At 32.7% G+C, this 27,140-nt stretch overlaps 1 protein-coding gene across 1 annotated transcript in view; it reads right to left on the reverse strand.

Annotated features, from left to right (window-relative positions):
• EEA1 (early endosome antigen 1) overlaps positions 1–27,140 on the reverse strand; it is a 106,671-nt gene that overhangs the window by 56,006 nt on the left and 23,525 nt on the right. Inside the window, exons 2-10 of the mRNA XM_081060371.1 lie at positions 26,420–26,512; positions 14,532–14,659; positions 13,235–13,289; positions 13,071–13,136; positions 11,291–11,330; positions 10,325–10,438; positions 9,586–9,707; positions 8,515–8,670; positions 1,667–1,783 (exon numbers count right to left, since the gene is read on the reverse strand). Of these exons, the coding sequence (XP_080916497.1) occupies positions 1,667–1,783; positions 8,515–8,670; positions 9,586–9,707; positions 10,325–10,438; positions 11,291–11,330; positions 13,071–13,136; positions 13,235–13,289; positions 14,532–14,659; positions 26,420–26,512 (891 nt within the window). The remainder of the gene's footprint in view (positions 1–1,666; positions 1,784–8,514; positions 8,671–9,585; positions 9,708–10,324; positions 10,439–11,290; positions 11,331–13,070; positions 13,137–13,234; positions 13,290–14,531; positions 14,660–26,419; positions 26,513–27,140) is intronic.

Raw genomic sequence — 27,140 nt, forward strand, 5'->3', positions numbered from 1 at the left:
TAGAAAGTCCCTAAGGATGGGGTACTGGTTGCCAGAGGAATCAACTGTGATTAAAGGGTTGGAATTTTCAACCCCACACTCACACCCTCAGGTAGGGGAGAGGGGCGGGAGGCTGAATTAATCACCAACGGCCAATGAGTTAATCAATTATGCCTATGTAATGAAGCCCCAAAAGGACAGGGTTTGGAGAGATACTGGGTTGGTGAACACATGGAGAAAACACAGAGAGAGCATGAAAATTCCATGCCCTTTCCCACATATCTTGCCCTATGTATCTCTTCCATCTGGCTGTTGTTTAGTTCAGTCTTTTTTAATTAAACCAGTAATCTAGTGAATAAATGTTTTCCTGATTTCTGTGAGTCCTTCTAGCACATTGGTTGAACCCTCGGAGGAGGCTGTGGGGACCCCCCATTTATAGGCAGTTGGTCAAAATTACAGGTGACAAACCCGGCTTTTAGTTTGGTGTCTGAGTAGGGGTGCTGCAGTCTTGTGCGACTGAACCCTTAATCTGTGGGATCTGGTGCTATCTCCATGTTAACAGTCTCAGAATTCAGGTAGATTGTAGGACACACAGCTGGTGTCACAAAATTGTGGAGGTGTGAACACCCACATATCTGGTGTCAGAGTATTTACTGAGAGTAAAGCAGACACACAGGAGTGTTATTCCTTAACAAAAAGACACAACAGAGTGAAAAGACAACCTAAGGAATGAGAGAAAATATTTGCAAATCATATATCTAATAAGGGGTTAAAATCCCAAACATATAAAGAACTCCTATAACTCAACAACAACAACAACAAAACAACCCAATCAAAATTATGTGGCCAACAAGCACATGAAATGAGGCTCAACCTCCTATTAGGGAAATAATAATAGTTTCCCTAACTATTAGGGAAATAACTAATAGGGAAATAATCTCAACCATGATGAGATACCACCTTACACTCATTAGGATGGTGATTATAAACATGTGCATATACACACACGCATACACACTAACAAATGTTGGCAAAAATGTGGAGAAATTGTGGAGTCCTTGTGCACTGTTCATGGTGATTTTCTTAAAAAACTGAAAACAGAATTACCCTGTGATCCAGCAATTCTGCTTCTGTGTATCTACCCAAAAGAACTGAAAGCAGAGTCTCAAAGAGATATCTGTTTACCCATGTTCATAGAAGCACTATTCATAATAGCCATAAAATGGAAACAATCCAAGTATCCATCTACAGATGAATACATAATATGACATATACACAGTATAGAACATTATTCACTCAAAAAAAAAAAAAGGAAATTCTGACATTTACAACATGGAAGAACCTTGAGGATATTATGTTATGTGAAATAAGCCAGGCACAAAAAGAGAAATACTGTATGACTCCACTTTATAAGTTACTTAAAATACTGAGTTCATAGATATTGAAAGTAGAATGGTGATGCAGGTACTGGCAGTGAATGAGGATTTGTTTAAAGAGTATGGAGTTTCAGCTTTGCAAAATGAAGAGGTCTGGAGATTGGTTGCATAGCAGTATGAAAGTACTTAACACCAAAAAACAATACAGAATAAGTCACATTATACTATGCCCATATGTAAATAACCAACGAGATTAAAATTTAAGATACATAAAATCAATTTACCACTATATGCAGTTTTTAAATTCTCACCTGATTTTTCTGTGTTAATTCATTAACTGAACTTTGAAGATTTTGTAGTTCCTGTACATACACAGCAACTTCCTGGGGGCCTTTGGCAAGTTCACTCCTTAGCTGACTTATTGTGGCCTAAAGAAAAAAATTAGAGCAAACTAAAATGAAAAAGGAAAAGGAAGCATCCAAAGGTTTTAAGATTACATAGAGTTTTGTCATTGTTGTTGTTAAATTGATATAATCCTCAGAAGTTTCAACTTTGTTCTTTATCCTGCTATCCCACATCTTTTTGGGCTAAAAAAAATAATTTTTAAAATTTATCCAAAATGCACAACTTCGTTTATTTAATAATACATGAAATGAAAAGTTGACATCCTATTTTATGTGCCTGAAGTAAGCATCAAACTGCAAAGTTGAATTTACTGACTTTGAAACTCTGTTCTTTAATCCTCTTGAATTTAAAGAGGATATGCAAGTTGTGTCTACACTTTGTACCAATTTCTAGAGCATAGCCTTTTCTTTTTCTTTTAAAAGCATGTTAAATGCAAACATACTACACAGAATCACCTTGAAAGGTGGTGAATCATCTTTTTGGTGTAATGGAAAGTATTTGCCCAAAGAAGTTACCAAATGGAAGTTATATATACTAGGTTCATTAAGCTGGGTCACTCTATGATCAGGTATAATAGCTGGACATGAATTAGCTTTAAAGCATATTTTTAATGAAAATTAACATCTATTATTAAGACAATGGTTTGATCATTTGAAAGTAATATTAGAAAAAGGTAAGCAAAGATCTTGAAAATACAATCTTCCTATATTTGAAAGCTTCAACCGCTAGAAAGACTAAGCACTGCTTTTGAAGTGTAGTTTCTTTCTGTAAGTGACATTAATAAAAGAACTTTGTATTTCTAATATTGCTTATTGGATTTTTTATTTTTTACATTCCTAAAGATACGATTATTTTCACTGTCTATACTCTTTATTAGTAAATAAATTTTATACCTTGAATAAGACAAATGTTTTTAAAATTGTCTTAATAAACACAGCAGTTATCATATATTATAAATAAGTACTTTCATCTTCAAGGAAGAAAACTTAGAAGGCTACTAATTTAGTATGACAATAATACAAAGAGATTTTTGCTACTCCTCTTTTGGAAAGACTTCCAGAATGTGTGGCACTTTTTTGTTTTATGTTTTTTTTAAAGGATTTTCATTGCTGGATATCTTCATCCATTTATAGTGGCTTCGGTTTTAAGTTTTAGAAACCACCTATATAAACAAGGTAAGTGATTGAACTGAATGATCAAACACTTGAGCTTCTTTTATTTTATTTTAATAACCATAAATTAACAAAACTAGCTTTTTGAATATTTTCCAAACTGGTTTAAAGTCAATTCAAAGAGGTTTCAAAACTGTTTTTAGAAATGGCAGCATGTCAGTTATGTTCATAGCCTGACCTTTTAAGGAAAACATTCATGTAAATGAACCAGTTCTGATACATCGAAAGGCTTTTTCTTACATTACTATATAGTTACACCTTATACAGGATGTTTCAGTAAAATATATAACAACTGATACATATGTATATATTATATATACATATATTATACACATAACTCAAAGGAGGAAATGTTTAACTATTCATGTATTCGTAACTGTCTTCAAGTTAAAGGCATATCCTAATACCTTCTGTCTTGAACTGATCATGTAACCTTGATATGGATATAGGTACTGGGAGTTTATTTCATATTTCTATTTCAAACAACTAGGAATCTCAGAATCATTTTCTGTTAGTAACATTAAGGATGATAATAGAAATATTAGGAATAATTTGGCTATTTTAAATTACTATGTTTTAATCATGTAGCACAAATGACAACTTATTACAAAAGAAAATAAGGTAAGGGATTTCATATTGAAATCCCTACTTATAAACATCTTGTCAAAGGATTTAGCACATAATAAAAACAGAAATAAATAACAGTATAAGTTAGAATTGTACTCTTGAAACCTATTTAATTTTATTAACCAATGTCACTCCAATAAATTTAATAAAATATATAAACAAAATGCAAATTATGAGTATATTTCATTAAAACACCACGATCCCACATCAAAATTCATAAGACGTATTAAGCCAGGTATGACATCTCTCTAGTATCTATCGTGCTGATAAATTCCAACATGTAGAAGAAACCAAGGAAAATATAAAGAAAATATATCCAAAAATAGTTGTTACATTTTATAGTTTTTAGATATATTCTTATACATAATTTTATAATGCTAACACCTAAATAACTGAACATTAGGTGTATAATTTACCAACTGTACACTAAGTATGTATATTTTTCAAAACTAGAGTTTCTAAAAAGAAAAAAGCAAGCATTTAAAATGGAGAGCACACACCAAAAGGAACATTTTAATTATGGAGAAGGGGAGGGAGGACAGTGACTTACAGAAACTTTCACTTTCTCTATTGTACATTATGAATCTTTTACAATGATCAAGTATGGTGTTTATATTTGGGGGGGGGAATAAAGATTAAAGAGAGACAAATTTTAAATGAAATCAATACACTCCCATTCATGGTGAAATTCAAACAAAGAGGGGTCTCTGCTCTGGCCACACTCCCCTTCCTCCCTCTCTAGCAGGCTAAGCTCATCTGTGCCTTGAAGGCTTTAGCACTTGCCTGCACTGCCTCTCCAGCTCCCAATTCTTCAGTCTGATGCCTGCTTCCTTCATTCTTCTCCCACATACCCTCCTTGAGGAGACCTTCCCTGATCATTCTATCTATAATGGACCCACATTACTGCCACCTCCACTACTGCATCCCCTGCTTTATTTTTCTTTATAGCACTCAGCATTAACAGACTTTCTATCATGATTTGGTTTACTTATATACTGTTTGGCTTCCACAAAGGAATATAAGCTTTATGAGAGCAGGTACTCTGTCTTATTCACTGTTATATTCCCCACATCTAAAATATCTGCTGACGCTTTGGCACTCAAAAGATACTCGCTAAAGAAATGAGTGATTCTATCTCTAAGGAGTTAATATATTTGTTGCCATGGAAACTGTGTACCAGACCTTATAGTTTGTATTCCTTGAAGCCACGTTATTGAATTCAACATTGAATTTTTACTAAAAGACTTTAAATTACAAATAATTAAGGAAAGATATTTCGAGCAAACATCCTGCTAGTAGTATAGAATTATAATTATTGTCCTAATATTCTACTAGTAAAAAATCATTTAAAGATGGTTGGAAGTTTGCTTGATTAATAAAAATAAAAATGAGCATATCTCTGAATTTCTGAGATTGTCTTAATACACAATATTGTCATATGATGATAAAGGTACTACATTAAAAGTATGACTAACATTAAAGCCTTCCAAAAACACATTACCTCAAGTTTAAGCACCTCCATAAGAAAGCAGAAAAAAAAATAAAATGATGGATGAAAGGTGGAAAACAAGACTGACAAAAGTACACATTGAACACACAATAAAAATGTCAAAACATAACACTAAATCTGATCTCTTAATATCAGCATACTTTTAAAACATACTGAAGTATTCTCTTTAACAACTATGCTGAGTATAATACTTATTCCATATATTCATCAACAGTTTAGCTTTTAAAACTGGGATTCAAATGAGTTTATTTGGAAAACAAATAATATTCTTTAAAAAAAATTTCCATTAAAAAAGACCATACTAAATATAAGTTGATTACAACTTTGATATTTTCAATAACATAGATTTTTAGAAATAATACTTGTTAAGCTTTAAATCCCTAATTTCTGATCTATAAAATAGCTAATTAGTATTTATAAAGTACTTTGAAATGCTTTAGAATGAGTTATTTTTCTATATGCTTTCTAAAATATCTAGACACCCCCTAAAAGACCTGTCAATGAATTCCTAAGGTATATATTTAATGAAAGTAATGAAACATAAGGACATACTTAACAATGTACACCAGATTATGTATCTTCAGCCTCAACAAGGAATACCAAATAAACCATTCCATTTTTTAGCTTCTTTAATTCCTTTCAGTGTGTTTTGTTTCTAATGCTAATATTTAGGCTCAGTAAAGTAGTAATATATAAAATAAACTTTTTTTCTGTTAATTTTTTAAGTGCTATAATTTAGCAACACACTTAACTGAGAATAGAGTTGAATATTAATAAATTAATAAAATACTTGCCATCTATTTAAAGAGTAAGCAGACGCTAAAAAAAATGGAGTCATAAACAATAAATGAGATGGAGCACTTAGACAGTAATTTTTTTACATATAAAAATGGTATGAGACAAATCAGAAGTTACTTTAAGCTAAACTCATAAATATTACAACATACAATACAGCAAGATATAAAAAGTAATAACAATAAGTATTACATCAAGATTAATAGCACAAATTTACAAATCATCAGGCCAATTAAAATGGAAGATAATGTGATACAGAAAGAACACAAGCTTTGGATAATCCTAGCTTCTTTATATTAGGTACACGACCTTGAACAAGTTATTTTAATCTCATTGAGTCTCAGGTTCCTTACATATAAAACAAACTTAATATAGTACTTAACTCACAGGGCTAAAAGAAACAAATGTGACCACATATTTAAAATGCATAGAATAGTATCCAAAACTAGTGGTGTTCAAAAGGTAAGAGTTTGTTTCTAATAATATTACTCTGACTCTTATGCTATGATTTCCTAAAGTTGTTCAAAATATTTCAACACAATCTGATGTTTCAACGACTGTATAAATCTATTAATTAACTAAGTAGGGAGTAAATATTATCCATGTTTTACTAAAAATATAATGAAATATTAAATCACCAATTATTCAGCAAGAATAAATCCCTTTATTTTAAAATTTACTTCAAATCACTTGAAAAGATAAATTTTATGAAAACTTGAAAGAAGTTAAGATGCAAAGAATAGATTTCTAAACTGGTTTTCTTCTTTCCTAGAAAGATCTTTTCTAGAGGAACAAATGTCATTGTTTCCTACAATCACCCCTGTTAACAGGAGGACAATGTGGGAAGATGCTAAATCCTTTCACTTCAAATCTTTTATAACTCTAGCTATACCTTTTTCATCTTAAATGACCTCTTCTCATTACATGTAAAGATATTTTAATCTACATCAATAAGAATATAAATTTACAAAAATCTTCCATATTAAACTTAGAGCAATTTTTAAACAAAAAATTACTCAAAAATATCTTCCCACATATATTTTTCCCAAAATACAAGTAAATATATAAATTTCTTCTCTTCAAAAAATTCTACTTGTATAACAAGTATAACTCCATAAAATGCTCAACCGGAAAAGGTCAGAGAGGATTGCACTTTAAAATAAACATATTCCAAAACTACCATTACTGTGATTCAATTTCAATCACCCTATTGCATTTGTTTTCAAATTTCAAATAACATTAAAGGAATTTTTTAATCAAAAGAGTATATATTTTTTTTAATTTGAGAAATGCTAGCAGGCAGACTTAATCAAAAGTAATTCTTATTGAAGGACATAAGTAAATGACTGGATTCACCCACGTTCAAGTATTTCTACTTCAGCATTATCTAAATGGGATATTTCCTTATGAGACTTCTTTGAATCAGCCTCTCCTTGATTATACATTGGGAACTTTTAACAGTCTTTAGTAACTTCGTGAACTCCCTCAAATTATTTGAAAAATTGTGGGATTAGGTGTTTTGGGGTTACAAAGATCACTTTTGGGAAATTTGGACCTAAATTTCATAAACTTTAAAGACTGAAGTGTTAGCATCATAAAGTCTCACATGTTATGCATGTTATACCCATAAACTTTCACCATTCCCCCATTGATAAGATATACAAAGAAGTGAAAAAAGGATGACATGGTTTACCGATAATATTTATACTCCATAGTTCATTAATATATTACTAAACATGAATAGAGTGGCTTTTAGATCACCAGCTTAAAAATAAATTGAAAGGTCACTATAACTTTCCTTTTTAAACTGGAAATATGAAAAACAGAGATCCACATCACATAAGGGAGCTTAAGAACTACAAATAATAGTAGTCATAACAATATCTTCTATCATACAGTACAAAGGATGAAGGCTAGCATTTTTTATGCAAATATATTTATTACATGTCCTAGAGCTTGTCTGTCATATGCTGCCATAATTATATAAAAGATTTATAGGTCAGTTATGACATGTGAGAAATAGTAAAAGGAACAGAGAATGTTTATTCTGAAAGAGAAAAAAACTCAGTAAATATGAACGGTCTTCAAATACCTCATGTGGAAAAGAAGAACAATTTATTCTGTGTAATTCCTGAGAAGAACTGGAACCAGTACATGCAAATTACAGAAAAACGAATGTGAACTCAATGGAATGGCTGACTTATGAAGAAATATGCACGATTACACCATCTAGCAAGAATTGTGGCTCTCACAAGGGATGCTTCTTTTACCCCTACACCTAATTGAAATAAACTTAACTATCACTTACTGACTAACCTGGAGCACATTTAACTTTAAACATCATCTCTACACAATATACATCATTTATTAAATAGAAGAATACTCTTTTATGCAAACATTCTTCTCTACATAAAGCAAAGATAAAAAAGACTCTCAGACCATATTGATTATACATACAAACTACATATACAGTGTATATATATATATATATATATATATATATATATATATATATATTGACTATATACACAAACTACTCAAAGCAAATACTGTTTTGATAGGTCACTCAGAAAAATCTCAAATCCTGGCTTCTCTCAACAGTATAAACAAGTTAATACCAATCACATTTAAGTACACTGAACTTCATTACCTCTGAGTTAGCATAATCTGCTTGTAACTTTTTGCACTCATCTTTTAGTTTTTCAGATTCTCTCTCACGTTCCAAGGTCATATTATCCATTAATGTCTGAACTTGGACTAGTTCTTTCTTTAGCACAGCAACATCTTCTATACCAGGTCTCTGAAGCTGTGAAGCAAGAGATGTTAATTAAAAATTACAGTGAAAAATTAAAATAATACACATTTTTAAATGGTTTCACTACAAAGAAATAAAAATAAAAACAATCTTTAATACCAATTATTGAACTCCAAACATCAAACACTAATTTCTCCCCCACCCAAAACCCTCTCTTTTCTCCCCATTTTCTTCTCACTCTAGCTCATATTTAATAGTATTACCACTCAAGGTGCAAAATAGCAAATTCACATTTATGGCTAGTGCTTTATATAATTTCCTTTCCTTCACAAACTACACCCATCGGTCATAACAATCAGTTGATAAATGGCACATTCCTTCCTTTTCTATCGTAGGAAACTGGAAATAAAAATGGAGGAGCTGATATAAGCATAATTAGATTTGTTTCAGGTTGAATGTAGATGATTTATTTATTTATGTATTTATTGAGTGCTAAATATAGGGCAGAAAGGAGTCAAGGAAAAATCCAAGGTTGTTCAGCCTGGGGAGAGTGTTGAATATGTACAGTACCAATAACAAAAATAGAGTTACGGAGGAAATATGACTTGATGTTATACTTGTTGAATTTGAAATGAAAGCTAGAAATGCAATCAGAAGTATCCTAAAAGTCAGTGGATTTAAAAAACCTGAAGTGCAAGGGAAGATCAGGATTAGAGATGCAGATGTAGAAACTACTGAAAAGACAGATGATATTAAGATAGAAACAACAAAAATGTTAAGGTAATAAATTATGTATCATAAAATTCCATTTTGATTTAAAAAATCATACACAGTATATACAAAGGTGGTAGAACTGTAGAGAATTATTCCCTCCATTTTTCTCAAGCTATACTTTAAAAAATTTTTTATCAGACCGTGTATTTCATTTTTAATTTAGAAACGCTAATAAAATGGTTTGTAAATTACCAGTTCAGTCGTCAGATCTTGAATTGTAGTTGCTTCATTGTTTAATTCCTCTGTCAGATGTGTCACTTTTTGTTCAACAGCTTCTCGAAGACTCCTTTCTTCATCATATTTTGATTTTATATCTAATTAAAGATAGTTATATATGTATTAGTTTCATGACATTAACTCTAGGGAAGAACACTTTTATAAATTCCTGTATATGGTAGTGCATATCTGTATATAACTTAATTCAAAGTCACATTTCTTAGATAACCATAAAAATACACAATAAAACTATACTTCTGATTACATTAAATAAAGAACTTAAAATAATCAAATGTTTCTGTCTATATAAATTATACTAAATACCATTTTAGTATATACTTAATCACATATAATATTTTACCTAAAGCATGGTTAAAAAATAATATACGTAACTGATAGTATAAACAAATTTTAAATCTATACTGTCTGATTTAACATCTTCAAATGTTAGTTGTTAACCTTTAAGATGCCCCCAAAGAAAATTTATCTTCTCTAAAATTCAAGAAGAATTCTACAGAGAAAAGTCAGTCCTTTGAAGGAAGGTGGTGGGAGGACAAACAAAATAATTTATATATCAATTCCATTATTAAATTCTAGTAATCACCACCATAGTCTATAACAAATGCTTTATCATTAATATACAATGTTTATTTCTAGGATATATAATGACATAAAGTTAATGAGACCGATGTATTAGCTAAAAAATTCAATATACCTGCAATTTCAGTGGCAAGTTGGGCTGCTTTCTGTTCAAATAAGTCTTTCATTTGCTTAATATTAAAATTTTCTGTTTGGGCTTCTTCTAACTGCTGTTCTAAAGACTGCAGTTCTACAAAAAAAGTATACAGTGTTTATTCAAATACAATGTTAATTACATTTGCTAAATTGTTATTACTTAAATCATAATCACTGTAGTAGCTAAAGATAATCAACATGTCTATTACCAATTACAAGGAAAGTATCTTCAGATGTCAAGAATTAAGCATTTCTGCTTCATTTAAGGTGCAAGTCGTAATTTACAAACATTAAAACAAATGAAAGGAATATTTAGCATCACACTCAAATAGTCAATAAATATTTGTTTACAAATTATTTTTATTTCATATTTCAGTTATTTTCTTATTATATCTGTCAACTGACCAAAAAAGAATATTTCTGCTTCTCTGATAAAATTTGTTATATAATATGAAATGAAATTAGAAATGGTTTAATAAAATAAATCATCAATTAAAATATGCCATCAATTCCTAATATTTCATTCTCATTAAGAAAACATATTCAGAGGAAAACCTCAAAATATAATTTTGATTAGTCATTGAGCATTCTTCCAGTTGAAGTCAGTTACAAAGATGCTAGTTTCATCATCTTATTTCAAGAGAAAAAGAGTACATCACTCTTTGATATAGATTTAATTTTTTATTAAACAATGATATTAATGCAATATTCCAGAAGTTTATTCATAACATTAGAATGTAGTGAACTAAGAAAACACTAAGATTTTAGTAAGATGATTAAATTATGAAGTTCACAGGTAACAAGAACAGTAAACCTTGAATCTGACTGTTCGCTATTTTAGAGCCATAAAGTATAACCACAAAACAAAATTCATATACCAAGAAAAATTTAAAAAAGATAAGAAAAGAAAAAGAAAAACGAAAAAAAATATATCTCTTTAAGTTACCTGCTGAAGAATCAACCACCAATCCATCAGGTTTAGATTCCTCAATGAGAAAAAAACATAAACAAATGCATTAAGAGGAAAAGACAATACTGTCATAATTGCCAATGTCAACAAAATCTCTGAAAGCTATATTCTATCAGATAAGTAGCAAGGTTTTGATGAAAATTAGATTTTGCCCTACTCACATTCTTCCAGGTCTCTAAGGTAATACTAGGCAGACTGGCATAGTAATTTAACAGTAGTTTACTGGTTCTAGGAATGTTTTTTGTGTTAACATATAACAAATTACTGTATCTTGCAATAGATGGTATTTTATAAATTCAGTAATAAATATAAATCATTGTAATTATCAATACAGATTCTAAAGCAAATACTTAAATCAGCAGGCAAGATTTAATCCTATAATATTTGAAAATTTACATAAGATAAATATGGCATGGAACCATCACTAGTAAAGAACTTGGCTTTAAGAGCATCAATTTTTAATTCATGACTATAAATCATCATTAAAAGAAGCAGAAATAAAGAACACATTCCATAAGGTTTAATTCATAACATGCATTAGGAACAAAATAATATACTGTCTCATCATTATGTTCATATTCTAAAGAATTAACATATCTCCTGGAGTTTAATAAAGTATCTCATAGTGTATCTGACTTTATTTTCCTATACACTGGATTTGGACACACTGATTGCTAAGAATCATCAATATTTCAAACACACTTTCTCCCAAATGTAAATCTCCTAACAAATCAATGTACACCTTGCACTGTGGAGAATATGTTTAATTTATTAAATGTGAAATAGTCATCTCAAATGTAGTGAGCAACTCCCTCTCTTTTTCAGGTACAGAAGATAATTCAGCCCATGTGTGATTGGTTGTTAATTAACATCTATGTAAAAAATGAGTAAATGATCTATAAGTATTTTAAATTACTAAAAACCTCTTTAATGCACACCCACTTATAGAAGCTAAGTAGTAATAAGACTGATAGCTTATCACTTGTTTTCCATTTACTTGTTTTTGTCTTTTCTAGTCCAAAGGACAATTTTTGGTGAAAAAGCTAAAAGGCAAAAAGACTTTTTTAGAACAAAAATCAAAATCAGTTAAAATACTCACTTAGAAAATATACTAACCTAAAAAGAATCTAAGATATAACCATTTTTGATACCACAGTGGTTTTCTTGTTTTTTTCCAATGTATTATGTCTATGTAAAGTCAGTGTGAGTGTGTGTGTGTGTACATGTGTGTGTATATATGTATATATGTATATATATTTTTGTGTATGCACACGTTTTTCATTCTGTTTTTTAAAACTTAACATTAATAAAACAGTTCTCCCATGTTTTCGAACAACTTCCACTATAATAGTTCATAATAGTTAATAATGTTCTTTCCCTACAAATTTTAGTCATTTCCAACTTGTCACAACCACGAATGCTTTGAAGAGTTTCACTATTGTTTGAATCTATATTTTTTAACTATTTACATACATTGTTAGAATAAAATAATGTAGCCTGGTATAAAAAAACAATCCACAGGTAACTGATTTTTAATGGAGCACCTTTAAGAAGTTACATTTTAGATTCCCATATATTTGTTTGCCTTCATTAGAATTACAAAGGATATATACACTGTAGGCTATTCAACACAGGAAACAAATTAGTAAGTTATTTATATCAGGCCACCTGCTTACAAAAAACATTGTTATGCTTAGTTTTCAACAATGAAAATAAACAACTAATAAACACAATTCAAGTATTTAAAAACAATTACTTGATGCTGTAGCCCTTGAAACTTTTCTAATTCTTTCTTTAATTCTTCTGAGTACCATTTTTCTTCCTAAAGGGAAAAAAAAAAAAGATTTTTAATTAGCAAAGTTCAGAAAATATATTACCTGAAACACTGAAAATAAACCAATAAATTGTTTTTATCCTTACCTTAAGTGAAGCCTGCAGATCTTGGACCTCTTGTCTAAGTAGTGTTATATCATCTCTAAATATATGTGGTGGGGTGGGGAGAGAATTAATAGTTAGTGTTTTTTAATTAACAACCTGGTCTCTTAATAAATCATGGCTAGTGACTATATGTTTATATTTTAGTTTTCTCCTTCCAATCTGTCTCATGTTGACTTAATTATTAGACCAAAGAAAAAACCTAGGAGGGTAAAGAAAAATTTCTTCCTCCCACACAATAAGAACTGAAAATAATCCAGGTTACTCTTGGTCTTTGACGAAGCAGTTTCAGGATAATGGCAGGGCAAAAGCAAGGCCTTGATGAGTTAAACATTAAATGAAAAGTTAAGAAGCAAAAACAAGGGTACACTTTGGATGATTTTATGTTGAAAGTTCACATATTGGGCACCATCTAATTCATAGCTTAAAAAGCAACTGTTAATATTAAATATAAAAACATTTATAATGTGCTTTCAGTACATATTTTATATTTATTTCTTAACAAATGCCAAAAAGATTGTACCCAAAATTATTAACTCACACATAAACACTACAGTTACGTGACCGCAAAGTATTTTTCTTTATGTGGTGTTCTTTGTATTATAGTAGATTAACCAACAGGCTTTTTTTTTTTTTTTTTTTTTAAGTAAAGCATGAAAAAAATTTTACAAATAGTAAAATCCTGTGAATGACCTTCCTTCCCTTTAAAACCCCAAGGCACCTTAACTCATACTTTAGCTCAGAATGTCATATTGGGGGTTCTCTCCAATTACAAAAGCAAAGCAAAGTTATATTGCTGCATGCTGTTCTAAGTAATTGTATTTTAGTTTAATTTCATTCTTAAAATGATCAGACAAAATTGCCAAGAAGCAGAATGTGTATGTGCGCTTCTTGGTATATTGGTGATTATAAAAGAAAAATTTTTAAATAATTGTTAAATTGTAATTCTTGCCTGAATTATTTTAACAACTCACTATAAAATCTTCTAAACAAAGAATGTCATTCTTTATTAAACAGAATATACCAAATACTATAAGTCAACCTTTTGATAACTCACAATCTTCATTGAAAACATAACTTCTGGACCACACTGTAGATGCTGGCACAGATAGTTGCTGGTCAAGGACAAAATAGATTATAACCACAAAGGAGGAAGGCCATGCTACACGAGGACAGATTTAAATTAAGTAGTATAAAAATACTACTATTTTCACAAACTATTCATGACTAAACAATATTACATAGATTCATAACAACATTACAGTTCAAAATTATACTATACCGCTTCAGAGCAAGATTCGCCTCTCCTCCATGACTTGAATCATTACCAGCATCATGAACTGCCTCATAGTGTTTGAAAAGTTCATCAGCAGATCCAAGAGATTTCATACACTGGGGACATATGAAACCCTATAGGGAGAAAAAGGGAGAAAAAGGTTTCAAAATTGTACTTAATATTACAAAACAATAATTTGTATATTATGAAATATGGTCAAGTGTCTTATTCACTTAATGACGCCATTAAGTAAATTATAATTTATGGTATGAATCCCAAATTCTGGTATTGTACAAAGGTTCCTCACAGTCTATTCAGCGTGGAGTTTACAAAATATGAAGAAAACCCTTACAACCATCTTTTAGGTTGAATAAAATTAATGGCTCTAGTGTACAATTTTATTCTCAGAAGTTCGTTCTAATCTAGGAGACGAGTTGAGAAGATTTGCCATCATATCCTCCCTCTCTCTAGATAATCCCATTAGTAAAATAATCCAACCTACTTCATAGGATTCTGATCACTGAGGAAAACGGTAATATTCTATATAACTCATAATTACCTCAGAGTCTTTACAATGGTTTAGAAGTACATTTCCTTGCTAACTTAAGGTTAACACTTTTGCATAAACCTAAAATTAATCTACAGTGCCATAAAACATAAAAAGCTTAGAAATAATCCCAGAATTATTATATGGTTACGGCATACATTCCTGCACGACAATTCTCCCAATGAGCTCTCGACACTTCACTCTCCATACACACCGTGAACCTGTGCTTCCCGGTACCATGGTGCCTCTCATCTCTGTGCCTTTGCACATGCTGCTTTTTATCTCTAGGACTAGCCTCATTAGCTTGTCAACTCTCTACGTCCACTATAATACACAACACACTGGAGCTTTTCATTTATGTTTCCCTAATGACTAACACAGAATTTTAACATACTATCTATTTTCTACATTGTATATTTATTTCACGAATTATTAATGAACCAGGCAGTACAGAATTTGGTGAAAAAAAACAGAAGAGTTTTAACAGCTTACAGATTATCAAACCTTCCCAGGGGAAGACAGAGCTAAGCAGTGCTCTGAACATGTAAAAACTGAAAATAAATAAGTAACAAGTCTGCTCCTTTGTTGGGTTCTATGCAAATAGCATATCCTTGTTTCTCATTTATGCACATTATGTGGCAGAATCAAGGCTCACTGAGCACTGGCAATGCCGATATGTAGACATACATTACTAGACAATGCCGCAACACCAGTATAAGCAAAGAACTATAGAAACACAGAAGAGGTACCCAACTCTGCCTGTGGCAACAGTTAATGCTTTACAAAAAATACACAGACACACATACATACACGTGTAATGTATACTAGACCCTGGAATGAGTGGACGATTACTTGTGAGAAGTAAAAGAAAGGCATTCTAAAACAAATGGAGGAGTATGAACAAAGAATCAGGAAGAGGTATGAAACACAGTCATGCTGTATGTGGGATACAGAGATGTGCTGTGGTCACAGAGCCAGGGTGAGGGCAGGGCCACATGTGAATGAATGCAATGACCCCATACGAAATTCCTGAGCAAAGGCAGTTGTGCTGAGGATGTGCCTCTGGACATCAGAATCATGTCACAAGGCTGCAGAGGTATTTGGTACTCCGCACTGTCTTCTGAGTGAATGAATGCTCCCAGTCTGTGTTATGTTCTTTCTTCAAAACTACCTCTTACCTACCATCATGTTTCATAATGGCTCTACATTATGCTTCATTTGCCATTCTAATAACTTCTGTTTAGTAACGGTTATACCACACTATTTGACGTGCTTTTAGTACAAGTGTACATGAACTCCTAGAACATTCAGCCTGTTGTGTCTCAACTTCTGCTAATACATGGAAGGCAAATTATAGTGTTCAGAGGACCCCACATCCCTATGACATTATTTACTTTTCACAACTTTGGCTTTTTGACTATTTTCCCTACTTCCAAGTTTTGACTCTAGATACCTAAGGATGCCAGAAAGCTTATGATCACATTAAGGTATGCCATACCATCTTAAAGTTTCTAAATATTACCAGATTAATGGTCTAGAAAGACCTGATTCATCCATCCCTAAGAGAAATTTTAGAAATGCAGTAATATGTAGTTATAAAAATTTCCCTAAGTGAATTTTCCATGTGATTAGAGCTTGCACGTTAAAATAAAACTCCAATTTTGAGACATCAGTAATAAAAATAAAATTTTCTAAAACACAAAAATTTCCTCACCTTCTTATAGAGACGATACTAAACCTTTGCTTGATGTCTCAGAGGCATAAATATTAATCACTGATTTGGGTATCATCCACTTCTGGCAAGCGTCTTTAATTCCTGTATCCACATTTTATAGTTTTTCCTACACCCTGTTTTGTCGTTCAACAATGATTTCTAAGAATTATTTGCATTCTACGAGGTGTGATCAAAGAATATGGTGAATGTTTAAATTTAAAAATATTTATTACAGTAAAAGACACATTGCCATTAATCCTCCTCAAAACACCCCCCCTCATTTCAAACACACTTATCCCATCATTCTTGCCACTTTCTGAAGCAGCTCTGGAAGTCCTCTTTTCGTGAGTGTCTTTAGTTGTGCTGCTGTAGCTGCCTCGATGTCCTGAATCATTTTGACTGGGGAAAAGCCAGAAGTCGCATGGTGCCAAATGTGGTGAATAAGGTGGATGAGGACACACCATAATGTTTTTATTTGACAGAAATTGCCATACCAGAAGCCATGTGTGACACGGAGCATTGTCATGATGGAGGATGAAACTCTGCCCATTTCTCAGGCCATTCTCTACACACATCATTTCTTAAATGCTCTAATAAGCCCTTATAAATATTCCGAGTTCACCGTAGTGTTCCTGAGTACAAACTCAGCTCGCACAATTCCATCAAGGTCAAAAAACACAACTGATATCACCTTGATGTTATGAGCAGCAGCATTCACCATATTTTTTTATCACACCTTGTATTTCCCAGCAATACTAGCCTGCTATCGATAGGAAGGTTATATTAGGGGAAAGTTTATTAAAACCACATCACTCATTTAAAATAAAAGTAAAATAAGCTCAGAATAAAAGCCGGAGTGATGTTTCATGAATAAAGTGCAGGATCTTTAGTTCCAGGACTTTGTGATACTAATTCTGGACATTAAGAAATTCTGCCTCTATTGTTTCTAAATGTTCTTCAAGGGGATTAAAGTGCTGGATAAATAACTTCCACAAAAGTACTGTAGCAAACAGTAAAACACTAAAAATAGCCAACTACATTTATTTCCCTTAATCATTCCAAATTTCTCACCAACTTCCAAAAAATAAACAAAAAAAACCTAACCCCCCACCTCCCCCACACACACACAGTTTACTTAAGATTACAAACAATAAATTCCTTCCTTTTAGATTTCAGTTATCTGTAATCCTTTCTGGGATCCACTACAGCTAAGAACTTGCGTTAACTTGATACTTACGGTATTCTAGTTGTAACAATTGTCTCTTGAATTAAAAGGGAAGTTCTTATTTAAGTGACTTGTAGGTGAGATTATCACTTTTGATTTTGGCTAACCCATAAAGAAGAAAAGTTGACCCATATGTTCTGGAAGGAAGACAACTGGTAAAATGCTAAGCAGAGTTCCAAGAATCTTTCAGGCCTCTATCTTTGCTCGTAGTGCTCCTGCTAGTTTCACGGATGTCTTCCTACATACACCATTTTCCCCATCACCCTAGAGAATGTCTGGTTTATCTGTTCCCCAGTGAAAGTTTTCCAGAGTTCTCCTCAAGTTGAATTAGCCATTGCACTTATTTTGCAAATAGCATCTCTCATAGAAACTTCCTAGAGTAGAGATCATATCTTAGTTACCTTTCTATCTCCTTTACCTACCAAAATAGCTGGCACTAAGAGATACTCTATGAATATGTTAAATAAGTGAATTCTTGGTGAGATCATTTCCTTATTATATACATAACTGCCCTATAGAAAACAAGTCTGATATTTTGTCTTTCCTGGTATAAAAATTTCGTTCTTTTGTTAAGATTTGCAAAAGAAAGGCCATGTTTCTCTCTCTCTCTCAGAGTACTGTCGTAATTTTCAAAGGAAAGAGATACATCAGGATCATCTGGGAAACTTTTTCCAGCCTGAAAATGGACACCACTTCCCCTCACTGGATCCTACTCCCAGCCTTAGATATGTACCAGTCCTACACATCATTGAGGAACATTGGGGAATCCACTGTTAATAATGAATGTGTGTCATTGTGTCACCTCCCTCAGGTCTGGGGAGTCAAAACAAAGATTGAGACAGTGGGAGATCCAGGTTCTCATGCCATATATTTTCCCAAATAAAGACAGTAAGAGTTCACATGTAAAGTCCTCTTTCTATGTAAAGCATTTTAAACTAAAGCATTTTAATGCATTCATTAGTAAAACATTACCTATGTAATAAAGATATAACTTACAAATGTTGAAGTAACATATCATTCACATTATATTACAAATTTCATAACTAAATTTATGCAAAGATATTAACTTAAACTTTTATATTTGTTTACAGATTTGCAAAAAGATAGCTGCAAACAGTAAGAGAAACCAAGCCGACTTCCAAAGAGCTTCTTTTCCTTTTTGAACTTTCTTTAAAGCATGCATAATTAAAGCAATCCATATTCCCTTGTAGCATAAAAAGGTAAGCAACACCAAAGCAAGGAAAACCAGAGCTATTTTAAGCAACCCATAACCAAGCTGCTAAAACAAAATATACAGGACCCACAGTAACACTGGCGTTATTAAGAAGTTCCTGTCCTCTTGTTTCATTTTCAGCGTGCACTTTCTGGTAATGCTCCGACAAATCAATAGGAGTTATACATCTTTTCATACATAATGGACAGATGAAACCCTGTGAAATAACCTTTAGGAGGATGTACATAAAAAGTTATTTATAAGACAAAATACAGACAATGAAAATAGACATAAGGAAAATAATTAGTATGTCTCTTTTAGATATATATATAAAGGAAATAATTCAGGTAGCAACTATACAAAAGATCTATCCAAAGTAGGACTTCTAAAATTAGTTCTCATGCTGTGAATTCCCATTGGTTCATTTTTTTAATTATAGTAATCAGTTGCTTTAGTTGGATTATTATTATTATTTTTGTTTGTGACACTTTATCCTTACTTATCTGTGAGCTATTATTAATATTAGCAAGTTAGCTTTCATTTTAGATCAAGAAATGATTAGTAGGTTTAACAAATACCTTTATGTGGTATAATATTCTAAACAAAATTTCTTATAATGAAAGCAATTTTTATTCTTCACAATATTTCACTAGCCTGAGATGCCATTCTTGCCCACACCCGTAATTCCCAGTAGGTGACCTTTCTTTCTACTTTTCTGAGCCAAATAATATCATCTTAAAATAATCTCCCAAATTCTCTATACCTATTTAAAATGTGGGCTGTTACAGTGATCTAGGGTTTGGGGTTTTGTTAGAGAAAAACAGTATAAGGACAAGATAACAGTATATCTTAAGGACAACAGTATATCTATAAGGACAAGAGGAATTAACAGTATCAGGAGAAAAATAAACAAAATGAAGACAATGGTGACAGACAATGGGTTATAAAAGTTATAGTGAGTTTTGGTGTCAAAAATAGATGCATATTTGAATCTCGACCTATGCTATGAACTTAAAGAAATCACTGTGCTTGCTAAATGTCAGATTCCTCATCTATAGAATGGGGCTGATATTAGCACCTATTCTCCTAGAGTTATTGTGTAGTAAGTAAAATGCTTATTTAGTACAGTGTCTGAGACATTGTAAGTGTTCACCAATAACAAGAGTGACATTAAATGTGTGGTTAGAAAGGAAAGAAAATGAAGCCTGGAAAGGTTGAAAGACTAGAAGAAAAGATAGGAAATAAAAACCTGAAATACTCAGCAAGGCCACAGTTAAGTAGCGAAAATATGATAAAGTTTTTGAAGGGATAAAAACTTATGGGAAGATATGGGAGATACGGTTTTAACATTTCAGGTGAAATTATTCTGCCTAATAGTAAGGTAGAAGGTACTGCCACGGCTCGAGAGCTAGGAAAGACGTACTAAAGACTACTGGCATTGATAACATTAAGAACTGGGAGGCTAGGATGTTCTCTGAGTCTCCAATGTCACTTAGGACAACAGCAAGGAAGGAAAGGAAGACTGCAAAGGAAGTTCCAAAGGGAGGCAAGACAGGGTAGCAGTTAAGAGCTAGGCTTGGATCTGAATGTAGATTCGCACGCCTCTTACTAGCTTTTGTGACCTTCAATTCCCTCATCTGTTCAATGAGATACCAATGAGGACTACTTCAGCTGGATCTCATGAGAATTAAACAAGACAATACATGTGAAGTGCTTATCATGGCACCTGGTACAAAGAAAATATTCAAAATATGTTGGCTGTCATTAATATCATTATTCCTTTTGTTAACAACCCTTAAAGGAGATTAGCCAGGGGATGAAAGCGAGGAACATGAATTCAATGTGGGATTTTTTTAATGATGAAAGGAATGTCCTTCAGGCATCCACAGCAGCAGGTGCTAGAACTACAGAATAAAAGGCAATACTGCATTTTTTGCTGTGACAGCTTTATGCCTTTCACTTTTCTCTGGTTTTTTCACTGTAAGTTTCCACATAGAATCATTCAATTATTCATTCAAAAACTATTTAATGAGTGTGATTACTGTGCTCTGTCCATTATGCTATGATGGTGAGAACACACATATATATAAACCTATTAGTTCTGTTTCTCTTTAGAGAACCCTAAGATACCTGCCCCCAGAAAAAGAAACCTGTTGGAATGAATAAATTAATTTAGCCAAGTTGTAAAATAAAACATAGGCATACAAAAGTCAATTGTACTTCTATATCATAGAAACCAACATATGGAAAGTAAAATTAGAAGCAATACCATTTACACTAACATGAAAAAACAAAAATTACCAAGAAATAAATTTAATAAAAGGTGTATAAGACTTCTACATTGAAAACTACAAAACACGGCCAAGTGAAATTAAAGAAATAGAATTATACAGTGTGCAAGGATTAGAAGATTCAAGATTAAGTCCCCAAATTAATCTGTAGATTATATATAACCCTTATCAACTTTTCTCAAATTTATATAGAAATGCAAGGAACCTGTTACGTGAGAGTAAAAACAAATTAGAAAAGAACAAAATTGGAAGACAAACTATCTGATTTCAAGACTTACTATGAAGCCATAGTAATCAAGACAGTATTGACAAATAAACAAATATAAATAAAGATCAATGAAACAGAATAAAGAAAGAAACGCAGCCACACATATAAGGTCAATTGATGTCTCACAAAAGTGAAAATGTAATTCAATGGGAATAGATAACACTTTCAACATACTGAAACAACCATCTGGAAAAACGTGGTTTCCACATCCATATGGGAAAAAATGAGCCTCAACCACTATCTCATACCATACACAAGAATTTTAAATAAATCACAGATTTATATTTATACCCTAAAATGATTTTTTTTTTAAATCAGAGGAATGTAGGAGAAAATCTTTGCAATCTTGGAGTCAGCAAAATAATTCATAGACAGACCCAAAACGCATTAACCATAAATGAAAAGGCTAACAAATTGCACTTCCCCCAAATTAAAAACTTCTTCTCTTCAAAAACACCATTAACAAAATTAAAAGTAAGCCATGAACTGAACGAAAATATCCACATCACATAGATCTGACTGTGGTGTAAGGCCTAAAATTAAGGCCCCGTATTGTGGGCTGCATTGCCAAGTGGTGAAACTGTCAGGTTTCAAGTGGCATAACTGCAAGTTCCCGTCCCCACTCTGCCCCTGCAGATAAGGTCCTCTAGTCAAATAACCCTCCTTTTCAGAAGAAACAGGCACAGGGCCTGCTTATCCCTGAGTAGTGGGTTTCAGTTCCCCACCAGCCCACAGAATTATTCAGACAAGTTAATCACATCTTCTTGTAGAAACCATGGGGCACCTTACTCTCTTGACACTATGAAGCCGGCCTCTCACAGCCACAGCTTGTTCATTTTGCTCCCAAGTGCAATCCTCATGTGGCCCTGCATGGCACACAATGTCCTCCTCCCTCGGGCTATGAGCACATGTGACTGATAAACTGCACTTGAGCTCACGTGCCCAGTGTCGGGTTAACTACCGTGTTTCCCTGAAAATAAGACCTAGCCGGACCATCAGCTCTAATGCATCTTTTGGAGCAAAAAATTAATATAAGACCCGGTCTTATTTTACTATAAGACCAGGTAAAATATAATATAATATAATGTAATGTAATGTATGTAATGTAATGCAATGTAATGTAATGCAATGTAGTGTAGTGTAGTATAGTATAATATAGTATAGTATCGGATTATATCGTATCATATCGTATCATATAATATAATACCAGGTTTTATATTAATTTTTGCTCCAAAAGACGCATTAGAGCTGATAATCTAGTAGGTCTTATTTTCGGGGGAAAAGGGTATGTGTGCAGCCATCCCCATAACCCTCACCAATGGGGTGAATGAATAGTAGGCAGTCAAAATACCAACAAAGGACTTGTACCCAGAATAAAGAACTTACACTTTTATAATTAAAAGATAAATAAATCCAACTGGGCAGATTTCCAGTTCCAGACAAAATGGAATAGATGCACTATTCCCTATTCCTCCTGCTGAGTAAAGCTAAAATACCTAGACATTACATGTAAAACAAACATCAGAAGACTGAAAGGTAAAGAGAAGAAGACACACCAGCTAAGGATTTCAGGACCCAAGGAATGACACAGTGGTGATTACTCTGGTTTTATTTTTGCCTTATATATTCCAGACTAGGTACTGGAGAAGCTGGCAACCTGAAACTTCAGTGGGCACTTACCAAAAATAAAGACCAAAGAAAAGCCAACTCTCTCTAGCCAAAGGACCAGGAAAATAAAAATCGGATTTGTTATTATGTAGGTCATTAGTGAATAGTTTCAGTGCATATGAACGACGGAAGCCAAATTGGAAAGGGATAAAGCGTGAACAAAGAAATTTCCTTCTGGCAATACTGTATACTAAATAGTCTGAACTGTCTTTATAACAAATAAATAACATAAACTATCATTTATTACATTATGCACTATACATTTGATATATTAGTTCCGGACTGAATGTTTATGTATCCCAAAATTCATAGGTTGAAATCCTAACCCATGATGGTATTAGGAGGTGACATAGACCATGAGGATGAAGCCCTCATGAATGGGCCTAGTGCCCTCATAAAAGAAACCCAAGAGCTTTGTCACTCCTTCTGCCATGTGAGACAGCCACCTATGAACCCGGAAGCAGGCCCTCACCAGACACAAAATCAGCTGGAGCCTTGATCTTGGACTTCCCAGACTCCAGAACTGTGAGAAATAAATGTCTGTTGTGTAAGTCACTCAGTCTACAGTACCTTTGTGGTAATAACCCATACTGACTAAGACAATACTACCTACGTGTGTTTGTACATATGTGTGTATACATATACACATATATAATGTTATATAGTATCGATATGTTATATAACATATATAATAAAATATGAAACATGATATAAATGAGCACCAAAGCAAGCTATTGCTTTATTTCTGGCTATTTCTTTAAAATCTTGGAGACCATGATATTTCAAATTCCATTTAGATGGCTGCAAAGGGCACAATATTAAAACCAAGAGTTTGTTCAAAGTGGGAAGCCAATCTCAGGGTAAATGGGAAACAAACCAGAGAGAAAGAGAGAGAGAGAGAGACTGAGACCTTGACAAGTGTGTACCTTAGCACTGGGAAGATGGAAAAAAACAATTTCCCCTGAGGATTCATAATCACCAATAGCCCTCAATTAGGTTAGTAGCTGGAATTTATGTAATCATGTAGTCTAAAGAATTTTAAGCACAGAACTTAATTTAAGTTCTAGGTTAGTGGCACCTCTAAAGTAGTATTTATATGCTGATGGGAATAATTCATGACATAGGTAAAAACTAAAATGGCAGGAGGGAAAGATGACAAACTGAGAATATGAGAGTACCAGAAGAAGGATTGAAATATGATAGGAAAAGGGACCTGTCTTCCATTTACTAAAATAAGAAAGAGAACACAGATGAAAGAATAGATTTGTTAATGAAATGAGAACATTCATCTTTGGTTCCTATTTTCTCAATGACACAGAAGGTGACTGAGGGAAAGTGGGAATAGCGTAAGACACATGGGAGATGTGAGGATAGAGAAGAGACTACAACCATCTCAGAGAATAGGAAAATGTCCCTAATAAGAAAATACAGCAGGATTACCACTATTCACTACCCATTGTAGATTTTTTTTTTTTTGGTCTGACTGAGATCAACAATTATTAATAGATATCTTTCCACAGTTACAGGTGACCATTCTGAGCTCATCATATCATGAACACAATTTGAAATATTTTTCTTAAAGACATTTCCTTAAGTTTGTTCTTAATGAAGGTCATCTGATACTTTTTTTCTCATTCTCACAATGTTGTAAAATTTTATTATGATTAACATACATATACATGAAGACAGACGGATGAAGAGACAAGTAGTCACAGAGAAAAAAAAAAAAAGAGAGGAAATAGAAAGAGAAATATACCCAGAAATACACAGGAGACAGACTCATCAACCAAAAGGTGGGGAAGGGGAGAACAAAGAAAAGGGGACTCAGTAGGTGGTACCGTGTTTCCCTGAAAATAAGACCTAGCCAGACCATCAGCTCTAATGCGTCTTTTGGAGCAAAAATAAATATAAGACCCGGTTTTGTATTGTGTTACACTATATTATGTAAGATCCAGTATTGTATTATATATTATATTATGATGTGACGTGATGTGATGTGGTGATGATGATGTGATGTGATGTGATGTGATGTGGTGGTGATGATGATGTGATGTGGTGTGGGGTGGGGAGGGGAGGTGACATTATAAAGACCTGGTCTTATACTAAAGTAAGACCGGGTCTTACATTAATTTTTGCTCCAAAAGACGCATTAGAGCTGATGGTCCGGCTAGGTCTTATTTTCAGGGAAACACAGTACTGTTGGACCCAGAAAGGCCCAATTGACAAAAACTATCAAAGCCTAATGTGTGTTGATCTCTTAGAGACAGTACTATGGGTGGTTTTTTTTGTTTGTTTGTTTTTTAGTATCAGGTGTACAAGACAAGGTAAAACTTACACGTTCATCATTTATATCCCTCACTCTGTGGGTCCCCCTCCCCCTATGGGTGGTTTTATGTTCTCTCTTTCCTTATCTCCTTTTTCTATAATGTGCAAATATTGTCTGTTTAAAATAATAATAATAAAGCAACTACTAAGGCTGATTTCTCAAAAATGTAAGTTATTTCTTTTTTAGACTTCTTTTACTTTCTCCATTAATTTTTAATAAGCTATCAAAAATAAAATAAAAGTTCTTATGAAGTAATAAATGAAGACAGCAACTAATGTATGAATTTTACAGATAACCTAATTTTCATTAGCTCAGTAGTCCATGATATTACAAACACATAAATAGATACTTATTAACTGGGAATTCTTTATCAACAGATTTTAAAGCTTCATTAGGTTGAGATGACATTAGCATTAAAGACAAATCAGCAACATTATTTTTCAGCCTTAATATACATTTTCTCATTCTCACAACTAAGCACCAGTTGGCATGTACATATATCATTCAAAAGGTGCATTCCTTAGTAAGAAAGACTTATGAGAACTTTTCCTACTAAAGTTTAAATTACCAATCGTTACTCCAAATATTTCTTATTTTCCCTTAATAACGTTGAATTTTATTGCCAAATTATTATTTTCATACCTCTGAAGAGCCTTCATTATTGACATCCACTGTGTTAATAGGAGTTGCTGATGAATCCAAATCAGAACCTTGAGAGCCAACTCTCCCAGGAGTCTGAAATATAAACAGAAGGGGGGAAAATCAAAGCAGATGTTAACAATATATTCATAAACTATTTAATAACCAAATAGTAATCAGGTCTAGTCTTACACATAAGAAAAGTAGATGTTTTTTCAATAATAACAAGAAACAGTACTAGCAGCTAGCTATCCTTTATTGAAAAGTGATTGTACCTAATACTGTATCAAGATCTCTATTTGCATCATCTCATTTTCAGTCTTTTTAAGTTAATACAAATTTTACATTTATATGTAGTGCTTTATAGTTTCCACTCACTTTCACAGAATATCTTATTTAATCATAATGACATCTCTGTGAGAGACAGGGCAAATGTTATCTCTATATATGAAAAGACAGATTCAAAGCAGCTAAAAGGACTTCTCAAGATTGTACTGAACAAAAACCAGAAAACAGAACTAAAATGCTCATTTCCTAATTCCTCCTGCATTGCCCTCTTTACTATACCAACTAAACTAGTGATTTTAGAGGTGCTAAAAAGACCAACACAGTCCACATTATCTAATCACCATCCATCTACCATCTATGTCAACCATTACCAATCTGTTTCCCATACGTGATATTCCATCACCACAGATACAGTTTGGAGGGTTACAGGTCTTTT

The sequence above is a fragment of the Rhinolophus hipposideros genome, assembly GCF_964194185.1.
Source record: "Rhinolophus hipposideros genome assembly, chromosome: 9".
Lineage (NCBI taxonomy): Eukaryota > Metazoa > Chordata > Mammalia > Chiroptera > Rhinolophidae > Rhinolophus > Rhinolophus hipposideros.